General features: G+C 40.0%; 1 protein-coding gene across 2 annotated transcripts; it reads left to right on the top strand.

The window, feature by feature from the left end:
- Positions 1-191: 191 nt before the first annotated feature.
- Positions 192-12,084, top strand: LOC119720500 (protein tincar-like). Of its 2 annotated transcripts, none has more exons than XM_038190184.1 (5): positions 192-468; positions 6,479-6,708; positions 7,122-7,281; positions 7,983-8,161; positions 8,901-12,084. In XM_038190184.1, the coding sequence occupies exons 2-5, from the start codon at positions 6,534-6,536 to the stop codon at positions 10,193-10,195; spliced, it is 1,809 nt and encodes a 602-aa protein (XP_038046112.1). In that variant the 5' UTR covers positions 192-468; positions 6,479-6,533; the 3' UTR covers positions 10,196-12,084. The 2 variants fall into 2 exon arrangements, with proteins under 2 accessions (XP_038046112.1, XP_038046113.1); XM_038190185.1 differs by lacking the exon at positions 192-468 and adding an exon at positions 550-643.
- The last annotated feature ends 161 nt before the right edge of the window (positions 12,085-12,245 follow it).

Genomic DNA, 12,245 nt, shown 5'->3' on the forward strand with positions numbered 1-12,245 from the left:
GTCAATTGTTAAGCTCCATGCTCATACCGAAATGGTTGACCGGACCCCCATTTTACAGTATTTGGGGGAATTAGTAATGATCGGCCCCCTCAGTCTAGCCGCCCCCATATTCTTAGCTTTTTATTCCTCCATGCTAGAACTGAGTAGAAGACGGAGGTAAGTTTATTATTTTGCGGTCGATGCAGCTACGTGACGCATCAGTGCACGTGACCCGCGTACGGTATGGTGACTAGGTGACGAGTTAGTACAAACAATGTCCGCGGTTGTTCTGCATGTTTCGGGGTCGCTGATGTCGTTGATGGGTTCCCTGTGGCTAGCTTTGTGTAATTGTGCGGCCCAACACTTCTACGACTACTCCTTCCTCCATACTACGAGTGAGTACGACATCTCTACGGTGCAGGTGACACAGGGCGACATCACCGAATCGTCATTGCCACACATCCATTCATCATATCGGGTCAGAATCGGGTAAGATTGTGGACGTGGTCATCGGTTTCTCACGTTACAAATACATGTATGTAACGCACAAAACCGGTTACTCACGTTACAAAAATGTAACGTGAGTAACCGATTTTGTGCGTCTTGTTTATCATACATAACACATTTTTTTGGATGTCATCGATCTTCGGTGCTTTATAGTAAGGTAGGTCTGACTAGGTCTAGTACTAGTCTCTATGACCCATTTCCGTACCAACTACCATGGGGATATATTAACAATTAACTTTTGGCAGTGTATATTTTGCCGGAGACGGCAAACCTTTAGTAAACGTTAGTTTGCCGGATATGCACTGAACATGCGCAGTTACTGTTTTTTTGTACTTAAACATTTTCCGGTGACAAGTTTTAGTCTGGCTCCATGCCAATATTATCGTTGTTACGTCGTATTCACAAGATGGGATTCAGACCATTTTATAATTTCGGACTTTATTTCCCTTTTAAAAAAAATCCTCCAGAGCCACAAATCTGAAAAAAAATGTAATACTCTGCAAAAAATGTTTGAGACATGTTAAAATAATAAAAGAAGAATATTCTTATTTATTTGGGGATGGAAAAAAAAAAACTTAAAAATGTGGTGCGGTAGGAATCGAACGCGAGTCATCCCGCTTACTAGAGCTGTTGTGCCCATTCTTGAAAATTACGCATTCTCGAGAATGGGCGCGCATTCTTAAGAATGAGCGCCCATTCTTAAGAACGAGCACGCGTTCTTAAGAATGAGCGCTCATTCTTAAGATGGGGTGGGAATATCACGTGCACAATTTATGAATTTTGCCCAATCTTAACAAACATTGCACGACATAATTATGTTAAATGAATTGTATAGCGGTTAAAAGGGAAACAATTCATATAAAGAGGAAAGAAAATGTTCTATGCTTCTGTACTCGTATAACTACGATAATTTGAATCAAATTAAACCTGTTATTATTGCTTTTTTCTGCCCACTATGGGAAGTTTTGTAATAACGGAGGACTGGGAACTAGTCTGGGAAGTGCTTTGTTTAGGCTAGACAAGTTACAAGTCCCTGCATGTATCATATGCGTGCCACGAAAAAAAAACGATGTCCAGAAGCTGCCAAAATTGCTCTTTTGACTAGATAGAATCCAGCTCTGCGACGTTATGGTGGGGTGTGAACAATAAATTGGTGGCAATTTAAATGGGAAATAGCATTAGCACTATGGGATGTCGCAGTATTCATTCTCATTCTTCACATTCTTCATTCTTACGTCCCCCCCCCCCCCCCCCCCCCCCCCCCCCCCCCCCCCGCTTTTAGGCAAAATAAAAAAACAAACATGTTTAGCGTCCTGCCTCTTTGACAAAAAGGAAGGAGGAGGCCCTTTTTTTTTTTTTTTTTTTTTCAAAATGGCCGCCCGACACATTTTTCAAGCCAACGCAGCCGGGCTATTTTTCAAGATGGTTACCAGCTTTTTTCAAAATGGCCGCCACTTGGACTCATTGACTATTTCCACAGCTTTATACACGGTATAAAAGTCTAAAAATATGATTTCTTTCGTCAGAGATCGTTAAAATTTATCAATTTTTGTCTTTTAAAAAAAAAAAAAAAAAAAAAAAAAGGAGGCGGCCTCTAAAAAGGAAGCGGGCGGGGACGCTAAACATGTTTTTTTTTTTTACTTCGCCTTATTATCCCAAAAAATCAGAATTCTTTGCACTAGTATTATTATGTCTCTTATTTTTTCCCGGTCCCCCCCATATCAATACGCCTTTACTTATCATATCCACTCTACTTTTCAGCGCCTTGCGTTGCAACAGTATAATTATTGAGAATCAGTGAACGAGGATTCAGCTAGACTTGCCAAGCGCAGCCGGTGCTCGGCATCGACAAGACCGTTATCTTGTCGCGCATTCTCAAGAATGTGCGCTCAATCTGGAAGAGTTATTTTTTGCCAAGATTGAGCAAGGATCCAGTTGCACATTCTCAAGAATGTGCATGCCCATTCTCGAGAATGCATGATTTTCAAGAATGGGCACAACATCGCCTTTGCTTTACCACTACACCAAACGTGCTACACAACTTTAGGTGGGAATTTAATACATCTTATAATTCGGCCCTATTTTAAAGAGTACAGCGCCCTCTGTTGATAGGGATTGCCGCCGGGCAAACCTTTAGTAATCGTTAGTTTGCCGTCATTACCTCCGGCAAAATATCCACTATCTTAACTTTTCAGTAAGGTAATTACAGCCCAAGGAAACTCAAAAGTACATCAAAAATGTAACATGAGTAACGTGGAATTGCCCTAAATATTTTTTTTATGTCGCGGCTATCGTGCACTGTGGCATCGTTTTTGACGGGCCTGTGCGCCCATGCATGCACCGGTCTACGTGGCCGTGCACAGTCACATTGTTTTGCCGGGCCTGTATGTGCGGGCACTTGCCGGTTAAAAAAAGAGAATCCATGTTATGCTTTATTTTCTCCCATCCCGACATACCCCCCCCCCCCCCCCGACATACCCCCCCCCCCCCCCCTCGGGTACAATTGTCTCAGGTACGAGTTGTCTCGGGTACGAGTTGTCTCGGGTACGAGTTGTCTCGGGTACGAGTTGTCTCGGTACGAGTTGTCTCGGGTACGAGTTGCCTCGGGTACGAGTTGCCTCGGGTACGAGTTGCCTCGGGTACGAGTTGCCTCGGGTACGAGTTGCCTCGGGTACGAGTTGCCTCGGGTACGAGTTGTCTCGGGTACGAGTTGTCTCGGGTACGAGTTGCCTCGGGTACGAGTTGCCTTGGGTACGAGTCAACATGAATTCCAGACCGGAAACGTCGAGTTTAAACCTCTGGTTCTTTTCAGTTCAGAACCATTCTCTTACTTTCTTAGTTGAAAAATTATTCGCACATGGTGTTTCCGCAAACCTTAGTATCTCCACCATGCAAAGCCTCAATCTTACGTGCGATGTGCCTAGCATGGGCGTCGCCAGGATTTTTTCTAGAGGGGGGCAAAAACAAAATTTGCCAAGAAATGCTTGTATTTCTCAACACATTCTCGATTTATCAGTTTTAGAGGGGGGCAGGGACATTTTGCCCCCCCCCCCCCCCCCACTCATTAAATTTACACCACTTTGTCTTTGCGCCTCTTTTTTTTTTTTTTCTTTTCTTTTTTTTCTTCCTTTTTCTTCCTTTTTTTTTTTTTTGCTTTTCCAGGGGGGGGCAAGTGCCCCCCCTTGCCCCCCCCTCGCGACGCCCATGGTGCCTAGCCATATCATGTGCTACTACTTAATAGCCACGCCCCTTAGAAGACAACCCTATGGAGTTTTTGTACACTATTGTTTGGCTCATATTTTGCGCGTTCCGCTTCCATTTGTACATCATGTAATTTGACAATATTTCACAAGCTGCGTTTGTGCATGGTGTGGGTCATTAAAGGGGCACTAGGTCCTGAAATCCCCGAAAATTTCATGTTTTGTATTGTTTACTTATCCTATTTCAAACGTGGGAAAGGAAACCAACCTAATGTCTTACCGTTCTCGAGAAAAGACAAAAAAAACCGGTTGTTTACATTGGACACGACGGAGTACGAATACGTTTTTCGTGTCATTCTCTAGTGTACGATATACACGTTGTGTGTCTCAGGATCAGCGGTGACCAATCACCAATGCAAAAAAAATGGTTTCTTTAACGTCCGCAAAAGGCGAACACTTTACGAATGAAATCATGATGAAATCACAACTAGCATCCAAACGGCTCGAATTTATGGGTCGCAAAAGTGGACCCCGAAATTCGTTCTCGCACACATTACACAGGAATAACACAAAAACGTCCAGTTTTGAAAGGGTAGTTGTGTGGATGTTTCTATCCTAGTTTTGAATGTTCTTTCCGATCAACATGATCTTGTGCAAAGCGCATTTTGTAGCCCAATTGGGCTATTCCAGGACCCAGTGTCCCTTTAAGGTGTTTCATGATAATATGCGCCATCTCGTTCACGGAACAAAACGAATATGCGTTGCATTTTGGAATAACTGTATGATGACTCCAGTGACGATGTTCAAACAGATAAGGGATGTCGGAACAGGGGTGTCGAAACATAGATGTATAATTAGCTTGAGTACAGGGGCGTAAATCCCAGGGGGGGGTGTATATATGTATATTCCCCCCCCCCCCCCCCCCCCCACTTTTTGACCGGGGGGGGGGGGCTATTGAGTCATCCCCCCCCCCCTTTCGTGACGATGAATCAAGTGTTGATTTTGAGGTAATTTTTCAACATCCCAACGACCAAAATGTATTCAGTAGCACTGAAAAGTGGTGAAACAAATAACAAAAACTTGTTAAATGCGCCTATTTGGTGCCAGTATATACATATTGATATACATCTACATCCTGAAGAGCGCCCTCTAGTGTAATTTCGAATTTCCACAGGCAGGCAATTTGTGGATTTTGGTTATCGGTTATTTTGGACATGTACCAGTCTAGTCTTTAGCCTCAAAGTTGGAATCACTTGACTTCCCTCTCATGTGCAAGCCACTGCCAAATATTGAAGACAAGTCTCCTTTAAGAATTGAATTGAGTCTGCAAACTTGCATCATGGAAAGTTTGGAGATTATATATGCTCGCCAAAGAGCGACTAAAGTTGGCGTGATTTCGTTTTGCATGGTTTTCAGTACTCAAGGTCCCAGTCTGAGCTGAATGGTACTAAACAGTTTTTAAAAACAATAGGGCCTATGTGGCATAAAATGTGGATTTTATATAATATAAAATGGTTAGAGTTATATTTTTTAACCGTTACCTGCCACTTTTGTTGTTTTTTTGTTAGGAAAAAAATCTTGTTAAAATTGTTTTACAACTAGTGCAGGGCCAGTCGAAAATGTGCATGTTCGGAAGGGGCAGTTGAGAACTGCAGCTTGTGCAAATAACGCACATTATTCAATGGTGTGAACGCACACTCGCAAGTTAAATGCACAAACTGTCGTCACCCCCCCAGCACTGATATTTACCCCTACTGGACAATATGGTATCGCCCTACAACTGTAGGGCGTAGATGTAGGGCGATACCATATTGTATTAGAGTTGCTCAGTCGACTGCCTACATACAGTGCAGTGATGGTTGCTTAGTTGACTACAAAATGCATGTGCCCATGCATGCCACTCACGTATTTTATGTACGTACGAAGACATGGTGTGCAGTGCTATCGCCCTACAATGTGCCCGTCCTTTTTCCATTGTTGCGTCATATTAAGCACGCGCGCTCTTGCTCAAACATGACGTAAACAATTGAAAAGATCATCAGTTCTAGGCGTTCTAGGCTATATTCTGGCGCGCTAGGCTTCAGAAAATACTGCTTGTTTGCAGCTTTTTCGAGAACCGCTGGTCCAAACCACTTCAAACTTGGCACTGCACATTCTGTTGTCCCGAGCAATACACCCGCCGATTTTCAACTTCATACGGTACCCGGTTCTGGAGATAATTGGCGGACAGACAGACAGACAGACAGACAGACAGAGATTCCTGGAATTATAGTAAGATGTATTGACAACAGTCACATTTGCCATAACCATGGATGCATTAAGTTTAGGATTGAAGCATACATGTACCATGTGTGAAATGCAGTGCGCATTGTATGTGCAATGTATGCATACATTTTCAACATGCTTGTCCAATTGCGTGTTATCTTTATCTAAGGAATGCACTTGAACTTTGAATATTGTATTGGTTTAACCTTGTCAACAAACAACCTTTGGCCAGCTATGGCAAATTCTTATCTAAAATATCAACCGCTATTGTACATGTAAACCATAAATCTGAATATGAAAACCATGAAATTTGAGCAAACTAGCTTCAGATATGAAGCAGTGTGCACTGTGGCAATGTGCAAACATACATTGTTTGCTTTTGTTTGTGTCATTGTTTGCTTTAGCAAAAACTGATCTGTGAAGATGAAAGCCATTGTTTGATATCAGTTTGAATTTTGTACACGTATGTATGCTTGAGCACGCTGACTGCTTTATTCCAGTTCAATTTTCTGTCTCTTTCTGTTTAGTGAGGGTCTTTGACTGGTGTGTCTTCATCAGTGATTTCAGGTGATTTGAACAACCATGGAGCGAGTTTCACCTCCAACAACTGTCATGGTTTGTTCACATAAGCTGACCATCAAATTGAACTCGTTGGAATCCATCTGGTACTGTGTTTTTGTCGTAGTGGTGACATTATTCTTATGTCTGGATGCTACAAGACACTACGTTCACTATGACAAACTCGAATGGCCTCAAGGTAAGGATTCCCAATAGTTTGGATCAGTAACTTCATATTTTTTTTTTTATTCTTTGTAGTTTTTTGACCGATGAAAGTTTATTTTTCTGACAATTGAACCAGAGTTGCACATGTAAAGGTAATACTTGAATTAGTGATGGGAGAATGATTAACGATCCTATAGGACTTCTCTTACCTACCAGTAACTTTTTGCATTTATCGCTGCTCGAGTGTAAATTTGTCAAGTGGACCCATAATTTTGTTTAAGCTTGTTTCATGTGTTAAGCTTGTTTCATGTGTTATGAAAGTAATGAAATAACACTTCATTGTTAATAGCCATAACTATGCAGTCTCACTGCAACCTGCTGCCAGAGGAATTTCATTACATGTGTCCTTAATTTTGCTTTTTCTTATTTTGACTGTTTATCTGACAGGAAGACCCAGTGCTGAACTGAATCTTTACATTCTCCTGATGTTGTCAGCATTTCTTCTCATCATCCTCTTCATTCCAACTCAGATTTTCAAAGTTGGAAACCGGGCGAATGATCAAGGCAAACTAGGACTCTTCAAAGAAAACAATAATAGCAATGGAGGGTAACTTTAACACCATGCAATGGAATTTGTTTAATGCAGTCCTTGGAAATGCAACTTTGTGTCCCATTCAACCCTATTTTCAATTTTCGCTTTCAATTTTAAAGGGTATTTTGGTGCCCTTTTGGTTTTTATGCTTATACAAATTTCCATATTCGTGAGCAAAAGTGTAATGTCATTTCAGGCAGAAACCTCAGTGTTACAGCTACTTTAGCACCCTAAGTTGCCAGAATTTGTTATGTTTTAATTTTGCTGTACATGGCAGTGAGTAAGCCAATGAGCGAACTTTACTCAGAAATAGTTTCAAAAACCAACTTTTTAAGTTTACAATTTGAACAGAAAACCCCTAAATTGCAGACATGTCATGACGGTGCATGGATACAGCAAGATACAAGTGTGTACAGTGAGCTCAATAGGCCTGCATGCAGTTTTAAGTGCATTTCACAAGCATCATCAACATGAATCTGTTTTGTTTTTCCATTTAGCCTGGCTTCCATTTTGTAAATTCTCCACAAATGACATTCGAAATCTTTCTTTTCTATTGTCTGAGAAGTTATTTGTAAAGTTGGTAACTGGTATTCAATTCCATAATCTGGAAACATTTCCTTGCATCAACTGTTGGGTACTCAAGTATCTGGTTCCAATGCACAGCCCTAAGATCATGTTAATAATGTACATGTTCTGCATTCTGTCCTGTTTAACAGGTTTAGCTCTAGTCTGTCCACAAATCGGAAGATCGTCAAGTACTTTCAAGCAATTCGTAGAGTAACAAAACATCTGGGACCTGTAGGAGCTACGCTTCATTTCATCTCTGCTTTCTGTCTCTTACTGCCATTGATGTTTCTACAGGCGAGAGCTATACAATATGGTTTATTAACTTCAGGTGAGTAGTTCAAATATGTAGTAGTCATCAACAGGAACATTTTAAATACAATTGAATGATAATTCAAATATACAATGTAGTTGAAGGTAGGGACCAGGGCCCAATTTCACAGCGCTGCTTAACAGTTAGCAGAAAAGTTGTGCTTAGCATAGCAGAAAAATTTGCTAACCTTAAGCACTATTTTACCACGTGGATGTGCTAACAGTTGCACTTGCATGGAGATTTCTTATGTTACGTTACTAAGTTAAACACATTTTTCCTCTGAAGTAAGCATGTCTTTTGCTCTGCTTATGCTTACGGTCTCCATGAAATAGACGGAGCCTCTGTTAGCAGAAAGTCGTGTGCTTAGCAGCGCCGTGAAATTTGTGCTTGTTATTTTGTTAGCTGTGTAGCTATGTTAGGTTGTGGAGGGGCGCATGCCCCCCCCCCCCCTTCCCCATAAAAAATCATCACCCCCGGGCCCCCCCCCCCCCCCCCCATTTGATTTTAAATGAATACCGTGTTGAACAGATATTGCCTACAATGAGAACCCTGGCTACGCTGCTGCATTTGCCAGTCTTATAATTCGAAAAATATCTTTTTTACTTGTATTTTGAGATTTAAACTCTTTTTCAATTTGATGAATTGCCAGTGAGCATATTTATACAATTCTAAATTTTCATGGGAAGTCAACTTGGAATTGGTTTTTTTTTTACTAAGTATACATTCACTAAGATGATTGTTTTGTTTATATTTCCAGATGCAATATGGCGTTCTGAAGTGATAGTTGGTGTGACCACTGTGGAAGAGTTTGAGCAGCTTGCTCGAACCATGCACAATAATTCAGGTTCTTACTTCCCTGCTAGTGTCAACCAGACAATCTCCAAAATCATCCCCACCATTGACCCCTTCAAGGTCTACATGGTAACACTAAACTACATCAATTATGTTATTCCATTATTTTTCTATGCAGTCCGCTATGCAGATGTCTTCTGGTTTTGCCATAAAGGTTTTGCATTTATTTTCAGCATGCAGTTGATGTTGAATGCTATTCAATATGCACTTGGTTTTATCGGATTCTCTCTTTTGTACAAACTTCACTGGTATGGCTGGCATACTTATGGTTTAAAAGCAGATCCTGTCTTTGCAAAACCTACAGGTTTAGTTGGTGTCTACCTCAGTAATAATATAACAGTGTTTATGTCGGCAATTATTACTTACATGTACGGGTACAGTCGCTTGAAAGAAGCAGAATATAAACAAAAAGCTGCCAGGACAGGCATCCAAGTTAATCCAACAAGTTTTCCTCTCAAATGTAATGGGTATATTGCTAATATCGCAGCCGCTTTAGTAATGTGTGTCTTTGTTGCCTGTAAAGTCCCACTGACAATTGAGTATCTTGGTGTCTATCAAGTCTCAAAGGACGCAAGACTCCTGGCTTGTATAATATTTGACACGATCTACATGGCTTTTTGGTTAATCATGTGGATTGGATTCACTCTCAAACGAGATTGGGATTTTACCATTCATCCACCAAACGATCAAGATACTTCAACAGAGCAAGGGTCATCAAGCTGTGCTAGCCAGCGATTCATTGTCAGTCAGTCTCGAGATGTAGAACTACAACAAATCTCAAACTCTGATGAAAGAATTGAAGAGAGTCCTTCCAATCCAGTGGACCTTCGCCGTCATAAAACCCCTAACCCCATCCACAATTCTCAGGGATCTTCTTCGTCTAATACACCATCTGAAAGACCAACCAAAGAATCAAACGTTTACACACGTCTCTTTAGTTCAGACTCAAAACGGAGTGCCTCAACCTCACCTGAATTGGTTTGCTCTTCATGCTCTCCCAATAGAGGGCAGCAAACGCCCATCCATTACAGAGGTATAACAAGATCATCACACAGGAGTAGTGACCAAAGCTCTCGTAGTATTGAAGAAGAGTCTTTATTGGAGCAATCAATGAATGAGGAAGTGCAAGGAGAGGAAACTCAGGAACCACATTCCCCAGATAAGTCGCATCAGAGTCAATCTGAAGATGGTTTGTGTTAATACTTGTACTTCACTTCATCCAGTTCAGTTTTATGCAATATTCGTCCAGTATTTCACTAGGAGAACTGGTGGTGTTTTAGACTGAAATTCTTGGAAACCAAAATGTGTTTGAGAAGAAAATACATTTTTGGGAAGCTTAGTGTTGAAAGATGTTTTGGAAATGCATGTATTTCACTTTTCAATTGCAAATTTTAATTTTGAAATGCGATTTTAATTGGCAAGTCTTTCACTTATAATTTTTAAGTTGTAACAGAGGGCTTTGGTGATATGCTCGTAGGTGAGGCTCTCTTCTCTTGCATGAAACAGGCATTCACCTTACTTGCGTCTGCTAATCTGAAGATGTTTAGTTACTTTTCCATGTCCAGGAGTTTGTACATGATTGATACATTGACTGAAGCTTTAACGTGCCTTGTGTGGCTTAATGTTCTCTTCATGCACACAATATCTGGCGTGTTGGACTGAAATTGAATTGTTTCAGAAAAGACTGCAAGCATGCCAATCATGGGTAATGTTATCATTAATGAAGCAATTAGGTCCTGTTGTTAAAAGTTATTTTATTATCGAGAGTGTGATAGGGTATCTTTGTGTAATAGGGTATTTATGTGCAAATCTAACCATGAATGATGTAATTTGGCAGTCAGAATTGTTTTAGATGAACTAAGCTGATTTTTTTAAAGGTAAGTTCCGCTTGATAATGAAATAGTTATGTAAGTTGTCAAAAGATGTGAAAAGGGCGAAGTTCTTATATGTACTTAATTGTCATGTCATCATAAAGGATTACCGCATTATAAATCCCTGGAGATTTTAACAGCACTGAAATGACTTAGTAGTTCCGATAACAGTGGACATGTTCTCCAAAAACCAAAGGTAATTGTGTGCTTTATTGTTATCTTTAGTTATCAAAACAAAGATAGTTGTATTTTATTGTTCAAATCAAATAATATCTCTGATTTAATTGTCTATTTGTTAAGGCCTTAATTGCGTGTTGAGATAACTATACATATTGCATGATACCTAATAGCATTTTGCAATCAAATAGCAATCGTGTGTAGCATTGAAATTATGCATGACATGCATGTATTTCTAGTATCAATCTAATTTTCATAGAGTTTTTAAATCAAGCAATATTGTAATATTTTCTGAATCACCGATTTTGTTCCACATTGCTGTTTTGATTTTTGAGAACGAGAAATTGTGTTTCCTTCTGAAAGCCAAAAACGTTTTATATAGTTGAAGGGCAAACCTTTGTACTTAACACAGCACAATATGCGCTTTTCCAAAATGTACAATTGTTGTTTTTATTAAGATTTTAGCCTGAGCTGTAGTAAACCAAAGTCTCCTTTACATCACACTTCAGGTCTCACGGCATAGTAGTTTAATCTTGTACAAAAGCAGTTATCCCATTACTTTTATTTGTATATACTTGTGTTTATGCGTATTGGTCAGTATTAATCCGCCGCACAGTAATATATTTTACCAGCACGTTATTACCATAACTAGTTTGTCACTCTCGCCTTAACCGGTGTCCTGTGACTTTCGGTCTGTTTTACCTCATTTTGACTTTAACCCTAACACGTGACTTTTCACTGTTCTACTTTTGTCACTGAGGCATGCGCAATAAAACTGTGTTTCACTGTTGAGTCAAAAATTCATACTAAAAAAAAAGTATTACAAAAAATTGTGGACTTTAATACAGGTAGTTTACTTGGAAGTACATGTATGACAATATATTACATGTACCACTTTGGTAATGAAATAATTGTGTTAATAGATCGAGATGATTTGTGTGCATATCAATGAAAAAATTAACGTGCAAGTTGAGTGATTTTGTAAACTTAAGCGGTTCGATGGAACTTGTCATATATTAAATAGTGTATGAAAGAAAGCAATTGTCTATTGGTGGAATTTTCTTCTTTTTTTACCGCGTATAAGACTGGAATGACATATTCAAGTTCTCTTTCCCTTTTGTGTTAAAAGGAAGAAGTGTCAGAGTATTATTGATATCGTCCATAACGCGTGCTCTTTCCTCAACAAACATCTACGCTTCAAA

The sequence above is a fragment of the Patiria miniata genome, unplaced genomic scaffold (genome assembly GCF_015706575.1).
Source record: "Patiria miniata isolate m_02_andy unplaced genomic scaffold, ASM1570657v1 HiC_scaffold_9, whole genome shotgun sequence".
In the NCBI taxonomy this organism is placed as follows: Eukaryota; Metazoa; Echinodermata; class Asteroidea; order Valvatida; family Asterinidae; genus Patiria; species Patiria miniata.